The 19,189-nt window shown below is 39.8% G+C and overlaps 2 protein-coding genes across 4 annotated transcripts; both read right to left on the bottom strand.

The window, feature by feature from the left end:
* Nucleotides 1-1,118: 1,118 nt before the first annotated feature.
* LOC102302780 (vegetative cell wall protein gp1) lies at nt 1,119-10,992 on the bottom strand. Of its 3 annotated transcripts, XM_005939693.3 has the most exons (9): nt 10,771-10,992; nt 7,271-8,135; nt 6,410-6,503; nt 5,090-5,270; nt 4,959-4,973; nt 4,672-4,755; nt 1,651-1,721; nt 1,377-1,512; nt 1,119-1,279 (listed from the first exon to the last, which is right to left on the bottom strand). In XM_005939693.3, the coding sequence occupies exons 1-9, from the start codon at nt 10,843-10,845 to the stop codon at nt 1,256-1,258; spliced, it is 1,545 nt and encodes a 514-aa protein (XP_005939755.1). In that variant the 5' UTR covers nt 10,846-10,992; the 3' UTR covers nt 1,119-1,255. The 3 variants fall into 3 exon arrangements, with proteins under 3 accessions (XP_005939755.1, XP_005939756.1, XP_005939757.1); XM_005939694.3 differs by lacking the exon at nt 4,959-4,973; XM_005939695.3 differs by lacking the exons at nt 1,119-1,279; nt 1,377-1,512; nt 1,651-1,721; nt 4,959-4,973 and having other exon boundaries at nt 5,056-5,270.
* Nucleotides 10,993-11,367: 375 nt separating this feature from the next.
* Nucleotides 11,368-18,437, bottom strand: slc35b4 (solute carrier family 35 member B4). The gene is made up of 10 exons (XM_005939696.3): nt 17,969-18,437; nt 16,619-16,732; nt 16,403-16,505; nt 16,252-16,301; nt 15,307-15,388; nt 15,144-15,204; nt 14,856-14,965; nt 14,669-14,744; nt 14,512-14,587; nt 11,368-12,722 (listed from the first exon to the last, which is right to left on the bottom strand). The coding sequence occupies exons 1-10, from the start codon at nt 18,043-18,045 to the stop codon at nt 12,473-12,475; spliced, it is 999 nt and encodes a 332-aa protein (XP_005939758.1). The 5' UTR covers nt 18,046-18,437; the 3' UTR covers nt 11,368-12,472.
* Between the last annotated feature and the right edge of the window lie 752 nt (nt 18,438-19,189).

Here is a 19,189-nt window from a genome sequence, read left to right as displayed (position 1 = left end):
TCAGGTGTAATGGTGGGGCAGATATTGGCACACTTTGAGCATTGTTTAAACACCACAGCCACCACAGAGTATTTTTGTTGACCATGTCCATCTCAGTGGGGCCACAGTGTACCCATCTTCTGATGCCAGTTTCCAGCAGGATAATGCAACATGTCCCAAAGCTTAAATGATCTCAAACTGGTTTCTTGAACATAGTAATGGATTCACTGTATTTAAATAGCCTCCACAGTCACCAGATCTCAATCTAATAGAGCATCTTTGGGATGTGGAGGAACAGGAGATTCACATCATGGATGTGCAGCTGACATAGTTTCAAATCCCCTTTTTTTGCAAATACTTCTTACTTTAATAACTAACAGTATAATGTGATAAAAGCGAATAAATTGACTGACAATTTATTGATTGATTGATTGTATTGACGGGTGTGACTTCTTGAAACTGCACCAATTTTCTTGAAATGACCTCCAAGACAGAAACTTGAACCTATTTTCTTAATACTGATTTTTTTTTATGCCATAAAAAGTAACTGTGCAGAAAGGAGACCATCTTCCATTTGTGGTAAAACGATGATCACATGTCCACTGTCACATATAAGCATTTCTACGTAGGTTGTTTATGCACCTGCACTTCTGCTGTCCAGTGCTCCGTCTTATTTGCGATGTTCAGGATGTTGTGTTTATGTGTTTTCTTTTTTTGCTTTGCATCCATAATTTTGCCACAAGTAATGAGCTATATCACAGAAAAACAGCCGCTTTACCTCCCTGAGAGCATCAACTGGATTTCATGAGCACAGTAATAGATTTTTATTAAATTGTGAACTCAAAATCAGCAGGGGGCAGCACATACACAGACACAAACACACGCACGAATATTTTCTTTAACCGTGAACCATTATGTTCCACATCAAGGTTTACTGATGGATTTAATTTTTTCTTCGTTGTTACACTCTGCTCACTCAGTAGTTCCTTCATGCATTCACACTCTGATAAACAGCTTTTATAACTTCAAGGCACGTGTGTAAAATGATTAATCAGGCTCTCAGTCTGCAAATGTTCTGCTTGTCTGTTGTGTTTTGCTTCATTTAAAAGAAAAAAGCAAGCACTCAAAAATTAATTTTGCCGTTGCATCAATATAATTGCTTTGATCCCATGATGAGCAGCAGACTAAAGTGTCCTTTTAGTTAACGTCTGCATGCGTCTGGCACTTCTTTGGGTACATAGAAAGGCTGCAGTAGTCTGCCAGGATGCGGTCCACATTAACCGCCTGTTCTCATCTTATTCTGTGAGAGGAGAGAGATGGTTTAAAATGATCAATAAAGATCCACAGCAAATGAGGTATGAAATCAAATAATGTGTTTAAGTCAAGTCGGGTCGTACTTTCTTGGCTTCGTCCACACACTGCATGTAGGCAGCGGCAATGCGCGAGCAGCACAGAGTCTTTCCCGTGTTCTCCTTGTAGCATTTTAATATCTGACTCTGCAAGTCTCCACACACTGGGTGGGTGTTAAAACGACTGAGAGAGAGATGAAGAAAATAATATTAAATAACATTTGCCTCATTCTTATGATTCAAACTTAACTTACATCAAATAAAAGCTGTAATAAGGCTTACATGACACTACACATAAACAAATTAAAGTGTTCTGACTTACGTAAAACGGCTGAGAGTCTCTTCTTTGCCCTTCCGGAAGCTCTCGACAGAGACTTTGTAAAACTCTGCACACTGCCAAAGTGGTAAAAAACACACACATTACCCTCAACATAACATATCACAACTGCTTCAACAAAATCCCACAAAAGAAATTCAGGACGTGACGGCTCCTCAGTGGCCAAAATTTGCATTTAAAGACCCCGAAAACATGTTTTAGCTCAACTTCACGGTTCTATCACTGGTGTCAGCTGTAAAAGGTGGTGCTACATGTGTTTAGGCTCTAATTAGGATCCAGGCATGTTGGAATTAAAGCGTGATGACATTTGTTAAGGTGTTTGATCATGTACCTATGGCACTGTTAATAAAATGAAAACAAAGCGCAGCATACTGCTGTATCTTGGATTGGCACATGGGTGCATTTACAATGCAATTTGATACCTGAAGAAAGTAATTAACAGTTTCAAATAGTTCCAGATATACTGCTGAAAAATTAAAGGATCACTTAATAATTTTAACATCAAGCCCAGAAAGGATTGACAATTTGATCATTTTGGTTTCCACTAACTGGTGTTGTTTCATTTCTTTCTCCACAAATTATCCAGTGTGCAGTACTGTGCAAAAGTCTTTTTTGTTAGGAAAATGGGAAATAGCCAAAACGTGCAGATATACATGGAAAACAAAGTTGTATAATTCTAACAACTGTCCTCAGGAATCGCTCTGTAAATTTCTTGAAAGACATTCAAACCTCTTCTTTGGATCCTGGCCTCTTTTTATTCTGTTCTCTTTCAAGATGACCCCACACTGCTTTAATAATGTTCAGGTCTGGGCTCTTGGGGGGGCAATCCATGAGTGCTAGTCATTGCATGTTTTGTGCAGTGCCTTTGGAATCATTTTCATGCTGAAAAGTCACTTTCCAGATGATACTAGATGGTGGATCAAAATCTGAACGTACTTTTCTGCGTTCATAATTCCATCAGTTTTGACAAAAATCCCCAACACCACTGACTGAAATGCAGCTCCAAGTGATGACAGAGCAGTCAGTCACCGTTGAACCTCTCTTCTGACCCCTGCTGTACAGATTGATAATCACTTGAAAACAAAAACGTCATTCAAATCTGGGTTCATCACTACATAAGACCTGCTGCTACTGATTTTCAGCCCATTATCTTGTGTAAAGGTAATGGGCTGAATGACATAAAGACCTGGATGGCCGCTAACTTTCTGCTTCTTAATGCAGATAAAACTGAGGTAATTGTACTCGGTCCTGAAAAGCTTAGAAATATGGTATCTAACCAGATTCTTACTCTGGATGGCATTACCTTGGCCTCCAGTAACGCTGCGAGGAACCTTGGAGTCATTTTTGACCAGGATATGTCCTTCAATGCACATATTAAACAAATATGTAAGACTGCTTTCTTCCATTTGCGCAACATCTCTAAAATTAGAAATATCCTGTCTCAGAGTGACGCTGAAAAACTAGTTCATGCATTTATTACTTCCAGGCTGGACTACTGCAATTCATTATTATCAGGATGTCCAAAAAACTCCCCGAAAAGCCTTCAACTAATCCAAAATGCTGCAGCAAGAGTCCTGACAGGGACTAGAAAGAGAGAGCATATTTCTCCTGTTTTGGCTTCCCTTCATTGGCTTCCTGTTAAATCCAGAATTTAATTCAAAATCCTGCTCCTCACATACAAGGTCTTAAATAATCAGGCCCCATCTTATCTTAATGACCTTGTAGTACCATATCACCCTATTAGAGCACTTCGCTCTCACACTGCAGGCCTACTTGTTGTTCCTAGAGTATTTAAAAGTAGAATGGGAGGCAGAGCCTTCAGTTTTCAGGCCCCTCTTCTGTGGAACCAGCTTCCAGTTTGGATTCGGGGGACAGACACTATCTCTACTTTTAAGATTAGGCTTAAAACTTTCCTTTTTGCTAAAGCATATAGTTAGGGCTGGACCAGGTGACCCTGAATCCTCCCTTAGTTATGCTGCAACAGGCATAGGCTGCCGGGGATTCCCATGATGCATTGAGTTTTTCCTTTTCAGTCACCTTTCTCACTCACTATGTGTTAATAGACCTCTCTGCATCGAATCATGTCTGTTATTAATCTCTGTCTCTCTTCCACAGCATGTCTTTTATCCTGTCTTCCTTCTCTCACCCCAACCGGTCGCAGCAGATGGCCCCGCCCCTCCCTGAGACTGGTTCTGCTGGAAGTTTCTTCCTGTTAAAAGGGAGTTTTTCCTTCCCACTTTAGTTGTTGGGTTTTCTCTGTATCTATTATTGTACGATCTACTGTACAATATAAAGCGCCTTGAGATGACTGTTGTTGTGATTTGGTGCTATATAAATAAAATTGAATTGAATTGAATTAATTCAGCTTATCGTTTTCTCCCTGTTTTCCTGCCTTAAAAATAGCTTCTTGACAGCCACCAGAGAGACCATTTCTAACACGGCTTCAGTGAACAGCAGACGGCTGAAAGGCCAAATGAAACTCAGGTCCTGTGTCAGGTCTTTGCTGGATTTCCCCCCCCCCCCATATCTTAATTACATGACGTTCAGATTTTGATCATTTGCTGTAGATACTTTTTCGGCCTACAAAATCTTTTGTCCCCAATGTCTCTGGTTACCTTTAATACTTTGAAGGACACACTGAGATTACACAAGTTACAAGATAGTTTGGCTCCTTAGAAGAAAAATATAATAAAGGGTGACTCAAGACTTTTGCTCAGTACCATATGTCAGTAAAGATTTTCAAGTTGAACAATTCATTTATCAAGATCTGATGTCTGATTGTGGCCTAGATTTTGGAGTAATATATACATCACATTAGATTAGATTACAACTGGAATTTTTCAAAACTAGTTAAAAAGCCAGTTAGACATACACGTTGTCTTTTGTTTACAGTCTTTTCCCCCCTTGGCCACTCGACACATCTCTAGTAAAACATAGTCTCGCTTTAAACCTGTAAGAACTTTAAACATATAAGAACTACTTCAAGTCTCAAAAATGTTAACTAACCTTTGTATCGAGTTTTGCAAGATGTTCCTTGTAGAGAGTGTCTCGTTTCTTCAGCTCTTTCTCCTTCTCCTCCAGCTGATGAGCCTGCGATAATTTAACATTCATCGAAGATATCAGCACAGCTCTGAAAACGTCATATTGAAATTTTGTAGAGGCTGACACTCAATTTACATGCGGTTTTTCAGGGTCAATTATTCCTGTTTTTCAAAGTTACAGCTGCAACTCATGTCTGTGATTTGCAGCTGTTTGAGAGTGAGGCATGCATGCATGCATCTCTATCGTCCTACCTTCAGCTCCATCCACTGAAACAACAACGCGGCAAGAAAGAAAAAGAAGCACATTAAAAGGAGGAAAGAGTTTTGTATTTACAGCAGAGTTCCTCACATATTCAGAGTCAAGCGTGTCTTCCTTTGCTTACATAAAGCTGCACCATGACCTTCTCATCTTCCGTCTTCATTCGCTCTTTCATGATAGTGTCTGTGAGCTTCTCCGTGCTCGCCGCCCTCTCAGCCTCCAGAATCTTCTTCACCTGCTCCTCCACCCGAGCCCGAGCTGCTGCCCTCGCCTCAGCTCGAACCTGCACCCTCATCTCCTCCAACCTTCACATGCACAAAGTGCATCTTTTAAAGAACTTAGAGTTGATTAATCGATAAGCTGATCAACTGAGAATGCGTCAGCAGCAACTGCTCAAGTGTACAGATATCCTGGGATAATTGCACTTAATTAATAAGAATATATTCTCTGACTGGGGAGGGGCTGTAGATCTAGTACACTCTGCTTCTGTATGTGTAAGACACGGATTGATACAGTTCAAGGTGTTACACAGACTCCACTTGTCAAGGGAGAAACTGGCAAGAATGTACCAGGGGGCCGATCCGACCTGCCCCAGATGTAAACAGGTGCCAGCCAACTTATGCCACATGTTCTGGTCTTGTTCCAGGCTGAAAGACTTTTGGGCTAACATCTTTAGAACATTCTCATTCATTTATAATAAAGATATAGAACCAATGCCTCTGACAGCCATCTTTGGTGTGGCACCGAGGGAAACAGCCTCTCAAAAGAAGGCAATAGCATTCACCTCATTTTTGGCTAGGAGATTGATTCTATTCAACTGGATAAAGGCAACACCGCCATCCCATAAACGCTGGGTGGAGGAGGTGATGGCACACCTCAAATTAGAACATCTCAGATTTACTATACAGGGCAACACCAAGAAATTCTTTAAGGTCTGGCAGCCTTTCATTTCCTATTTTGAAGATGAGTTTCCGTCCACTCCATAACTGGCAACTCCCCCCCCCCCTTTATTTATTTATTTATTCTCTGTCTGGGTATAGTTTGTCTTACACTGTGTTGTAGGAATTGAGTTCGAGCTTTTCTGTATGAATGATATGCTTTCTGAAAACTCAATAAAAACACTTTGATTAAAAAAAATAAGAATATATTCTCTGATATTCAAAGTTTTGATTGCAGTTTAACTTTAAAATCTTTGTTATCGCTATTTAAATATTATATTTATTATTGATTTATGGCATTTTTGCTTAAAAAATGAATAAATTAGAATGTTTTCCTATTAAATAGAATTAGTGACTAAATAATTAATGTGGCATCTTGAGCAGAAATGTGTGCATCGGTACAGATCGACTACAAACCTCCACAGTTGTGTTTTTATCTTATCAGAAGGGACAAATGAGACAGCAAGATTCAAAACTCAGTAAAACATTCAGTCTTGTGTCCTTACTGCCTCTGTAGCTCCTGCCTCTTCTGGTCGATCTCCTCCTTCAGACTTCTCTGTATCTCCTCTTTGAGCTTCTGCCTCAACTCGTCTTCCGACACTTGAGAAGAAACAGACAAAGCAATGATTGCAAACATGTTAAATCTACTGATTAAATTTGATCTCCTACTAAAAGCCTGAAACTCTTTCCAAATGAAAGCCTCAAACATAACTTGAACATCACTGCTTTAGAACGCTGAAATGAAACTTCTACCAGAAATAATGGTCTGAAATAATGGTTACACATTGGTAATAAGAAAAGCAACAAATGGTGTGTCCCTGTGTACTTATTTTTCTGATATGAGTGCTTGATCTTCTTCACAGAGTCAGTATAGTAAGAAGCAAGGAAACGGAGAACCTCACTGGGAGGCAAATCTGCTGAGGTGGTAGGTGGCGTGTTCTGGCACACACTACAGTTCGGGTCAATTCCACTGAATGCTCTGCCTCAGAGATTTCCGGATGTTACACTGTAACTCTGTAATGTATTTTAGGCTTGGAAACTTCAAACTGCTGCTTTCAGCTCTTGTTAACTGAAATGATCCTGCAGACAATAGACGGAAATGCTCATTCTCAAATCTTAATCCCACCTTAGAGACAAGTGGTTTATTATTGTTATTATTACACTTTTTGGATGCTTCATCAGCTGTATCTCTCTCATTTCCTCAGAGTCATGTGATTTGGACTTCAATTCTGCATACTTGTGTATCTGACTGAGCAACATTATAAGGTTTGTCCTATTAACCTCCATGTCCTTAGCCACAGCATGCACTTCAAAGCATCACAAGAGCTAATTGGAAATGCCAAAAGATTAGGATGGTTCAGACTCACCTGTCACAGGTGGAGGTGGTGTTGTGACAACAGGTACTTCCTTCTCATCAAAAGGAGGCACAGATGGGTTCTTGGGGGACTCCTCGGTTGGTGGCAGTGGAGCTAGAGGTGGGTGAGTTGGGGCAACAGCTTGCTCCACACAGTGACAAGATGGAGATGTTTCTTCAAAAGAGAGCATTGGAGGTGCTAGAGCGTCCTCTGGAGGAGGTGGAGATTGAGCACATGGAGGCTCTGGATCAATAGCTGGAACCACGACTGGTGCCTCCACTTGACACCGCTGGTTCACTTCCTCCACTGGTCCAGATGGAGTAGATTCAACCGTGGGTGGAAGTTGGACTGTTTCTACTGGTGGAGGTGATGGGGTAACAGATTCTAGAGGTTCAACAGATGGAGTGACAGTAGCGGGCTCAATATTAGTGGGGGGTGTTTGAGATGAAGGTTCAGGTGGAGCCAGAGATGCTTGGGATGACTCTACAGACGTGGGTAGGATTAAGGTTTCAGCAGAAGGTGGGACTTCAGCAGGGGGTGGAGGAAGGGGCTCTACAGGTGCTTTGACTCCTGGGGAAGGGGTGGATGGAGTTTGAGCTGCAGGCTCTGGAGGGGCTGGAGGAAAGGAGTGAAACTGCACAGGAGGAGGCGGGATGAGCTTAACAGCAGGAGCAGGTTCCACTGTTGGAACTGTGGCTCCCTGAGAAGGAGGAGAAAGAGAAGGAGGTGGTGCTGCGATAACTGTAGGTGGAGGAGGTGACAAGTGTTCCACAGAAGAGGTGGGATCTGGAGAAGCCACTGGTTTTGATGCATGAGCGAGATGCGGCGAGACGACCTCTGGCGACAGCTTCATCCGCTTGATGACTCGGTCTGACAGCTGATGAAAGAAGAATAATAATAACCGTAAGCGCCACCTGCAGACCACAAAGAGCAAATTCAAATGTTTCCCATGCTGGTGCTCTGCTCTCTATCACAGGTTCAAGTCTTGCGTAAGTAATGTGAAGTTTACGCATCACTGCCATTAAACACTGCAGCGTTATTTCATAAGACTCAGCGTGCCACTGAACAAGTGTCCAAAGGAATTTTATATCAAATACATCAGAAAATAGGTCTCCTTGTTTCTTGTAAATATAATTGAAAAGACCTTCAGACTGTCTGACCTTTAATATTTTCTAAGAGAAATTCAGAATAAGAACAAATGAGAAATAATGTTATTTTATTTGTGCTTTTGTCTGTTGAACAGCCACCGGCAATGACATAAATACACATTCAAAATCCAGAGAAGCAACTTTGGTACAGCCTTGCTGCCCTTTGAAAAAGTAACGCTTACTGAGAAAGATGAAAGCATAAATGGTATATAACTTTATTTGTTTAAGAGTGAAGAACCTATCACTTTTATGCAACAATATATTTTCTTAAAAGAGTTCTTATCAAATACCATGACCAAGGCTAGATCAGTGGAGAAGTTTAATGACTTTTAAGAAAATAGAAAGCCCAGCAGTATTGCAGCATTGAAAACAAGCCAATCAATCCAATGATATGTCAAACAAAACAATAACTGACAGTTTTTAAATTGAAATTGTGCTGTTTTTAAAACACAATCTCAAACACCACTGGCTCAAATGATGCTCCAAACCATGACAGAGCCTCCGCCGTGCTTTTACACAGCGGAGGCTCTGTAGACACTTCTCTCCTGACCTCCTCCATAAATTTAAGATTTGAACCTACAACTTCAAATTTAGCTTCATCACTATATAAATTTAGTTGGCCTTGAATTTCAGCCACCCTTCCACTGAGACCATTTCTGATGAAGCTTTAGCAAAAAGTGTCCAATTATAATTATTATTAGGACTTAACTTTCAGATGCTTTTCATCTAATCTGCATAGTTTTTTTAAGCCTGCCACTTCAAAATGAGAGAAAAAGGAAAGAAATGAGAGGCGGCTCAAGACTTTTGCACCGTGCTGTATTTAAGGACCCCAGTGCCTGTATTTAAATCATTCACATTTCTCGGGACTTTTTTGGTGTTATGCTGCCTCCCACTGACAGCACATAACACCAACTAGCAATATTCCTTCTGCATATCTGGACACACTTTAATACAATCTGTAAATACGATCATTCTTGACAAAATCAGAGGCTTGAGCCAGCTCCTACTGGATAATTATATATTTTAGGATCGTTTTTTATTGCGATCAATTCATGCAGTAAAATTTTATTCTTTGAAGCCAGGGATGTCAAACTCATTTTACCCTGTTGGTCACATCCAGCCCACTTTGATTTTAATTGGGGTGAAAATCCCCTCTGTCAGTGTAAAGAAATGTAACTGCACACTTAATCCCTGTGATATCTCAATGTAAGAAAAAGGAAGTGTGTTTTTCTACGTGACAAAGGAACTGTGCTGTAGTTAATAAAAGAAATCTTTGAGCAGGACTATTCTGGCTTAAATTGTAACAAATAAAAGCATAAAAGTACAGAAAGATGTTCTGGCAGGTCATTGCCCAGACCGTCCGGTAATTATAAAGAATAATATTTTTGTTAATTCACAGAAAGTTTCCTATTTTATTTATTTGTTTATTTTACTTTACAGTAGACAGATTAAAAAAGGAATTTCTGTAGTGGATAGTGAGAAAAATAGTAACTTTAGTGTTTTTCATTTAACTATTACTTTATAACTTTGGTGACAAATACAGAGACAAATACTGAATAGCAGTTTCTATCCTGTTTTTCTTATATTACTCTTTTGTAATTATATTTAAACCTTTTCTCTTGACCCCGCAGGGACTTTCACTTAATTTGTTACAATGACAATAAAGATATTCTGATTCCGTGTAGTATGAATGGTGGCTGGGCTGTCTTTATTAGCAGAACAAGCTGTAAAATTTATGAAAATACAGTTCAAAGTCCAAAATAAAAAAAAAGAACAAACTCCAATCCTGTGGGCCAGACTGGCCGGATTCAGGCACGCGGGTCTAATATTTGACACCCCTGATACAAACCAAAGTAAAAGTGCTGTTGTTACACTGTAATGTCACCAATAGAGGTCGATAAAGGTCGCAGATTGAGAATGGCATTATTTACCTGAAATAAAGCTGATTTAATTATAGATATGATGCCGTAAAGAATTAACCCATAGTTTGGATATTACAGGAATTTAAAGACTTTGTGAAGCAGCACTTCTACACGTGTGGGGAATGTAAGGCGAGCATGCACTTTCTATTTTTAACCCCTACACCAGAGGGATGCCGCTGACTTTGTGCGGGGTGATTTTAGCAGACTTTAAAAAATGGAAAGAAAAAAAAAAATTTCAACAAGGGCGTCTGAGACAGGAATGGTAAATGGCCTGTATTTATATAGCGCTTTAGGACCCCAAAGCGCTTTACATATCCAGTCATCCACCCATTCACACACACATTCACACACTGGAATGACAGGAAATCACTGACTTGCACTGATGCGCTGTGCAGCCGTGCGCTATACTGATGGAAACCGCTCTAAACAAGCCTTCACTCACCCGAATGCCCTTCAGAAAAGTAATTCCTCCGCCTTCATCTTCTTCACAGAAGTGACTCGGGCTGTTTCCCCCCATCACTGCCCCTGCTGAAACTACAGCACCCACAGCGTGGACGAGTGCTTAGTGACATGAAACCCAAACAGCTGCCCTTCCCACCACCGACGGGGAATAACATGAGCAGCCATTGGATGGAGTTGAACACCACCCCCCTGGATTGGTCCATTGCGCATTAGTCAGTGAAACGTAAGAGAACAGAGTGTCCCAGCTCTAAACATTCATAAAACTCACTTAAAAAGGAAGCATGCACAGATAAAAACAAAAACAGTCTCAGTCTTCAGTTATGTTCCCACTTTAATTTCAGTCACCAGGGAGTGTAAAGATTTATTGTTGACAAATACACCTGAGACAATATGACAAGGACACGGGGACTTTAATATGCACTGCATAACCTGTCCCCCTATCTAATCACGCAATCTGACTCCAGCAGCTCTTCACACATGAATCGGTGAAGTCCTTAAAATGAACACGAACCTGGAGCAGCTAGAAGCTAAAAAAATAAATATCCAAACAACGTCATAGGCAAAAAAGAAAAGTGGCACTGAATTTGTGTCTGTGAACGCACCATAATGAGGTACTAATGTTAAAACACCTAAGTATGAGAGTATTCGTATTTTTCCTATTGTTAGCAAATCCAAAATAAAGACCAAACTCAGAATCTGTGTAGCCAAAGTATTACAACACAACACTGACCCACACTGTTGCACTGGCTGACAAAGCTCTCACCAGACCCCCAATCACACACTTCGAACAGTACCTACAAAATAAAATATGAACTCGTCCTGATAAAAACAGTCTCCAGCTGTATTCAGAAATGATTTCGTTAAATGACACCGGCTGGAAAAGTGGGACTAAGTGTGAAAATCTGACGTTTTGTCGACACAGCATATACATGCTGCAAACATATTTCTTTCCCCTTCAAATCTATCATTATAATTATAACAGATTAAACACTGAAAACATCTTTACCTAGAGTCTGTCAAGCGGAAACAAGGAATGTTTATGGATTTTGTATGGAAAAAAAAAAAAGACTAATAATCACTCTTCAAGTTTGTGGTAAAATGCTTGACAGGAAGCTCACAGTAGGTCGTTTTTACAACTTTCTGCAATCAAGCACAAGAAAAACAAGTTCTGGGGTAAATGATGGCATGTATCTCTTTGGGCCTGGAGAGAGGGTGAAAACTCTCTGTGGGTTCATCACCATAATCAAGTAGTCACGTGATCAAGTAGTGTAAAAATATTGACTATAGCTGGTTTTAGAGATCTACATCTTCAGTCACAGCGAATGGGCTTGGTGCTTGGAGTCAGAGAGCACAGACAGACAAAACACAGATTCATTCACACGTGGAATTAAAATAAATAAATCCATCATGAATGAGATCTGGCTCAACTGACTCAAAAAGCTCCTAGCAATAAATCTGCGCTGATTTTTAATAATCTGCTGGATTTGATCTGTTCATGGGATTTGCTGACAACAATAAAAATGCAGAACACCACCATCCTTTAAACTGTTCAGGTGGTGTATGACTGAGCACCGTGTAATCAAGTATAAGTCTAAATGACCCTAAAACTGCTGCGGGATAACAACATCACTCTACGTCCAACACGATAACTGATTTTCTGTCCACCGCCAGTCTCTGGTTCGTCACTCTGCCTTCTTCTCTTTGGCGTCGGGTCCCCGTAGAGCCGCCCGCACGCTGCTCCACACCTCCGTGTACAGAAGAGTACCGACGAAGACCACGGCCGTCCCCACCCAGTGCCAGGTGGTGAAGGGGTTTTGGAAATAAATGATGGAGAAGATGAGGCTGAGAAACTTCCTGAGCGTCACCACCAGCGTGACCGTCAGTGAGGCGCACTCGGTGGTCAGGATGAAAACACCACGGATGCAAACGTACCTGAAGAAACGGTTAAAGACTGCAACAAGACTTGAGATACAGAAGACAAAAAACTAATTTCTTCACGTGTTGCTAAGACGGTCTGTGTCAATTGACCTCGTTAGCTAAACCGCCATTTAATTAATGTTATTTTTCACGATCAGCATCACTGGACAGATCAGGCAGGGATTAATCAGTTAATATTGTGATCCCGTGTATAACAGAAATATTCAAACCTAGTTTTGGTAGTAATATAAAATTATTCTGGTAAATTATTGTAGTATTTATTTTAATTAACATTTTTCTATGAAGCCCATAGTGGATTACTAAGGTTTTATTTTACAGCTGATTTATAGTTTAGTTCCATTAATTAATATTAGTTTACAAATATTTAGGAAAACAACTTAAACTTTCATTTTTTTAAAGTAAAAAAATAAGGACCACTCTTTAGTTTTCTCACTTATAATATTACTTTGTGTTACGAACTATTTTAGCAGTTGTTACAGCACGAATTTAGATTCTGGGTCATACTGTTTCTCTTACTGAGACAGCATTATAGTTTACATACATGCTACAAAGGCTGAATCCCCACGAATATTTTCTGAATTTCAAATGAATCAGTATATGTACAAGTAATCTCTGTGAACCATAAGCTCTGGTTTCAGACTGCTCTGAACACACGGCTTTGTATTGTCAAATAAAAAGGATATCACTACCAAAGTTATCTCAGACACGCTTTTGGTTCTAAGCTGAGAGGCCCAACCAGGAACCAGCATAAGAGTTAAGCATTAAAAACAGCGCATAAGCGGCTTTGCCCAAATAACTCTGTTTTATCATTATAAATAATGGCAAAGTCAGTAGTCAAAATTCAGCTGATGCTCAGAAACAATGAAATTTGATGAGTCAGCAACTTAGAGCAAGAGGTGATGTATAAAATTTCCATGATTAAAACCACGCTGTAGTTTTGACTTTTGGTATAAAAATCCAAGCACCTTCTTCCTTTACAGCAGTGCCTTTCATGCCTTTATTTAAACAAAACAAAAGAAAATCCAAACAAGCCTTCATCAGCACAGAGTTGTCAACCCACTCAGGGGAAACATGAGCTGGCCTCTCACAACGAGAGGGTATTACTTCACTGATGTTGTCACAGAAACCGGGCTCAGTGCTGTGAACATGTCCGGATACTTGATCTGTGAGCTCGCCCGAGAAGCGACGCTACCATCTGTGGGACTAAGACCTGCTGACTCCCCCGTGAATCCCGCCCAGACGTGACTAAAACCACAGGGCTGCTGAAGCGAGGGCCACCTCAGATAGATCCTCTGCTGTGGTGTGAAGAGCTGTTTGTGACACCACAGTTTTTAAGTCCAGTAAGAGCGCGATACTTTCAAACTCAACGGCTGTTCATAATGTCAACAGTGGGTTGAATGTGTCTTTAGTGCAAGCTGAGACAAGATTGATCAAACTAAACCGATTTTTTTTTTTTAATATTAGCTTTAATAGCACACACATATGTGAAGTGCTCGACAGTTATCTCTGCCTAAATAGATGATTAAATTCTGCTTGGCACGTGGGTGTAAACATTTCTTTAAAACTGTGTGTGCTTAATGATATGAACATTGTTTTTTGCATCTGATGAAGGTCATTTGGATCGAAATTTGTGATTTAATAAAACAGCAGTAAGCTGAGGTTACAGTTTATATTTTTAGCTGCTGGGGGAAAAAAGCAAGTTATGAACTGTGATATTGTGTTTAGTAGAAAAAGAGAAAAACAGTACAAGCAAACTGCAAAAGTACTTGTTTTCGTAGGATACTGTGTGATGACATTGATCAGCAGGTAGATCCACATTATCGGCACGGTCAGTTCGACCCCAGGAATCAGCGTGGGAGCTGCAAAGAAAGCAATCATTGACACCTGTGATGAAACGCGCACTCTGAAAAAGACTCCCAGAATGAATTGATGGCACTCACTGCTCTGACTGAAGAGGACGCAGTGGTTGTAGATATTTGTAGAGAGAAGCAGGAAGCCCGGCAGAGGCAGGCAGTGCTGCAAAAAGATGCAAAGGAATCATGTTAAAGGATTGCACATTTTAAAACAGCTCCATGAAAACATTTGTGGAGTGAATTCCTGGGCTGTTGGTGCTGGAGGAAAACTCACATTGTAGAAGAGCGCCTCTTTGGAGTGTTTTCCATACTTCTTGTACAGAGTCTCCTGAAAAATGCCCATCCTCGCAGACATCAGCAGGGCAAAGGTCAACATGGCGATACCTGAATGCATCCGTACAACATGTATATGGATTATCAACATGTCATGATCAACATGACTTCCCACCCCTGCAAATGCCTCCAACACACAAAATGATTGGACAGAAACTTGTGACTTACTACTAAACATACACACCGATATTCACATATCTGCAAAAAGCCAGCATCAGCTGCCACTCACCTATAAGCCAATGCATAAAGTTGTAAAAGCCTTGGTCTTCTGAACCCTCATTTGACACATTCTGCAAAATCAGGAGTGCAGTTTATGAGAGCACACTTAAACAAATGCTAAAATGACTCACAGTCAAACTGCAGCAGTACCCAGTGTTCTGCAGAGGACTCACCACTTGTTTGGCAGACATGATGGTGCAGATGAAGATACCTGCAGAAACTAAGGCTATAGACAGATATTTGCTGGCCGAATATCTGCGGAGAGAGAAGAAAAATGTGGGTAGATTCACTACGACTCTTTTCAACTTTTATTTCGATTTGAAAGCTTCCTCTTTTCAATAGCTTCAACTACACAGCTGAAAAAAGTGAATAAAATTTGCATTTTTAAGCCCCGAGATGAGCATTTTCATTGTCGCCACCTTGGTTGAAAACTTGGCTGGGACAAGGAAGGGAGGAAAGCTGACTCATTAACCAATGAGCGGATAATTCTCCGTTCCTAAACATAATGTAACCAAGATTTACAAAATAGAATGTATTTGTTACTGAATATAACCAAAACCGAGTGACCGAGAGGGGGAACACAGACAGCTTTTCCTCCCATAGACTTCTATAGTATGGAAGTATCTTTGCAACCTAAGCAAGCGTCATCTGGTGGCCTTCAGATATAATGCAGGTGTTTCCACAATAGCTTCCTTTGCTATGTCCATCTTTAAAACTATCAATGTATAAAATATAATGATGGGTACTGTAGACAGCACCACTACAAACTTTCAAGACAATGAAGATGAATGTGTAAATCAGACTGTCGTAGTAAACCTGCTCCAACAGGATCTGGTGAAGATGATTTTATTTCTATAAAACAGCCAAATTTGTGGAACACGGGATTGTCTTTGTGAAATATGAATGAATCAGTTCAGATGCAGGGATTTTTGCAACTGTCTGTCCACGGAATAAAATCCTGATCATTATAATCTGTCAGCAAAAAATTGATCCTATTAGCATTTAATCAAAGTGTGTGGTCATTAAGTACACTCCATGAAGCGTTCTAGTTGCTAAATTTACAAAGTCAAAAACATAGTGGGGAAACGTTGTGTATGTTGTTGGGGGATGCTGGGTACCTTTTCTTCAGGATGATTATTCCCAGGATCATGTTAGCGATTAGTGATCCCTACAGAGAAACAAGAAAACAGTTCAGAGATCAGGCTTTGGTGAAGGAAGTGATGGTCAGTGATAACAGGAAACATTCAAGAGTCATAGTGTGAAACTTACTGATCTAAAGATCATGTGTAGAGGCATGGCGATGTTGAAGTTGAGAGCGTAGTTGTTGATCACACTGACAGTGAAGAACATGGTCACCATGATCACATAGTTACTGAAAAAAATAAATAAATAATGGACAATGTGATTCAGTGTCAGCTTTAAAAAGTCACCAGCTGAAAAATATTCACATCAATCTTTTTTGTTAATAAATTATTTAATTTTCACCTAATAGGTATTGCTGGTTTCTTGCGTCCAAAGTTTGTTTCAAAGATGAAACCTTCCAATGCGATGAAGACAAACTGAGCAAAGGTGACTATGTTGCCACATCCTGGAAAATCTCTATGAAAAAAAAAAGAAAAAGAGCCAAGAGTTAATTAATAATGCATCATTTAATGCTAACGACAGACATTTCAAAAATGAATACACTGGAAAAAAAAAGAAAAAGAAAAGAACAGAGCAATATATGTATAACTTTTTCTCTAATCTACATACCCACTTAGTATAATTGAATGGCATTATGTAACTGTAATGAAAATAAAAACTAGCTTCAGAATAAATGTGCTAAAAGAAAATAAAGATAGAAGTAAATCTTTAGTTTTAGTCTTTGGTAATGTGACCCAATCTATGGATACTATACCATGAGCAGGCTTTTGCATGGATGTTTCTAGACATAGGGATATCTACATGAATATGAGCCAGGTGCCTGCACAAGTGCTGTGATTATTTATTCAGAAATTCTTAAATTTACAGTCAGATTTACACCCAGCCTCACCTGTATGGACGCACAACTTTCACGGGTAAGGAAGGGGGGATAAAAACAAACAACTAAAACAAGGTGCTGACAGACACCCCAAATATGGGTGTGTATAGTATTGACACTGTGCATACACATAGTCACCTGACACTTTATTTGGAATACCTGCTCAGCTCTTGTTAAATAAATTATCTCATCAGCCAATCATAGGCACCTTGTTAAATCTGTTGCCAGGGAGAATTAAACAGTTCTGAAGGCAAAAGGTCCAAACTTGGACCAAATAAGTGTGCAGTAAAAGTATTTCCATAGAATGTCACTAACTACAGGAAACCACTCTCTTACTTTCACTTCAGTAACACTGACCAACAGCTGATAACACAGAAACACCGAATAACCACAGAAGCACAAAGTACATGTCAAAAGACTGAACTCCTTCCAGCATAAACTCGTAATGCAAGTGATTATGACACACAGTGATACTGCTCTGCTACATATACTGCACGCAGCGTAGCCAGTTTTCTCGTTAACACCATCCATTAACTACGTGAGGTCAGGAGTAACTTAAAAAACGTCTTGATCAAGTATGATTTAAGAAGCAAAAACCGTTGAAAACGACAGTTAAAATTATTCAGGAGGAGAAGGGTAGCTTAGTAACACTCAGACACTTAGACAAACATGCAAACGAGACTTCACTTCCTGTATGAATTCAGTGAAAACACCTGTGCAACGAGGAATCTAAAAACAAACTGTTCACACAAACGTTTGTGAAGTAAAGTCTTCATGAGTCATTGGTGTAGACACGGTGTAAGTTTCTCACTGACCTCACAAGCAGCTCCAGAAACACCACATTGCTACAACAGCCGACAAAAACAAGAACAACGGCAAACACGGGCCCCATGGTGTTCACGGCGGGAAAAACTCGGTGGAAGATGTGTCACTTAATCAAACGGGACAATGAACGGAGCATGTTTGCATTACGGCAGCGGTTTGTGTGTCCGACTTCTTGTGCTTTCACACAAACTCCGGTTTCAGCTGAACACGTCTGAATCCGAGATTTCGCTCTTCCTTGTTCCAGGTGCTTCATGGGAGTTGTAGTTTATTTAAAAAATAGGAAAAGGGGTTTCCCGTGTGCGTAATATTTATAGTTTCATGTAACACATTACGAGTTAAAAAAAACGTATTTTACAGGAAGCAACACTACATGTGAATATTAGAGAAAAATGTAACAAACGAATGAATAAATATGCGTTCAGCGTAATCACGGTCCAGCTCTGACGACACGCATGCGCAGCTCATTACAGACTGAAAAATAATGAGATATCACTCTGCCTCATTTTATAGGTACATGAAGCCACGCAAGGCTGTTGGAGCAGGGGAGCTGCTCACTATGAACTATGATCGTGCAAATTTTGGTATCGATTTGATACCAAGTAAATACAGGAAGATTATTACTGATACTATTACTTTTAATCTATGAAGGGAGCTTATATAGGGAAGAGCAGGGTGCTGGGATTTATGACATGAATCATCATCCATTTGCAAATTTTGAAAAGATTTAAATCACTGTGGTTTTACTTTCCATAATAAAAAGTCAACACAATCAGCGTTTCATGGATTTTAACAATGACCTTTTTGGAGAGCTGGAATGTAAATATGCCTGTCTCTGACGGACTTTGTTTTTAAATATGTTATAGGCTATAGATAAAATAGATATGACAGTCAAGCCAAAAAAGGTTCAGACATTTTTCTTTTTCCAAATGTTTTAATTAAAAAAAAATAACACAATTCAATGATCTACATACTAAACTTGAGGGATAAAAATAAAGTACTGATTATTTCGCGCTAGCATCGATCCAATATCAATAACATTTACAATTTGAAACATCTAATAATTATCTGATATGACACCTTATATATTTTTGGACTACAGATGTCTTACAGTTAAATGATTACAACAGCCAAATAAATCAAATTAATAAGACCAAAGGATAACAAGTACTTTTTTTCTAAACGTGCACACACAGACAGCAAAATTGGCAGAG

Source organism: Haplochromis burtoni, unplaced genomic scaffold, assembly GCF_018398535.1.
Source record: "Haplochromis burtoni strain Fernald_Lab_line unplaced genomic scaffold, NCSU_Asbu1 Contig_272, whole genome shotgun sequence".
NCBI classification, from domain to species: Eukaryota; Metazoa; Chordata; class Actinopteri; order Cichliformes; family Cichlidae; genus Haplochromis; species Haplochromis burtoni.
Note: the sequence above shows the minus strand (reverse complement) of the source record. Positions and strands in the feature narration are given on the sequence as shown.

What these genes read in the sequence shown, in the direction of transcription:
- LOC102302780 (XM_005939693.3), bottom strand. Translation starts at nt 10,845, where the DNA reads ATGGGGGGAAACAGCCCGAGTCACTTCTGTGAAGAAGATGAAGGCGGA. An exon ending in ACCACCTCCACCTGTGACAG is followed by an intron (nt 6,504 to 7,270) that starts GTGAGTCTGAAC and finishes TTTCTTCTCAAG; the next exon opens with TGTCGGAAGACGAGTTGAGG. An exon ending in GTGTGGACGAAGCCAAGAAA is followed by an intron (nt 1,280 to 1,376) that starts GTACGACCCGAC and finishes CTCCTCTCACAG; the next exon opens with AATAAGATGAGAACAGGCGG.
- slc35b4 (XM_005939696.3), bottom strand. Translation starts at nt 18,045, where the DNA reads ATGGGGCCCGTGTTTGCCGTTGTTCTTGTTTTTGTCGGCTGTTGTAGC. An exon ending in CGTCCTCTTCAGTCAGAGCA is followed by an intron (nt 14,588 to 14,668) that starts GTGAGTGCCATC and finishes CTTTCTTTGCAG; the next exon opens with CTCCCACGCTGATTCCTGGG. An exon ending in CTGATCAATGTCATCACACA is followed by an intron (nt 12,723 to 14,511) that starts GTATCCTACGAA and finishes CCGTTTCTTCAG; the next exon opens with GTACGTTTGCATCCGTGGTG.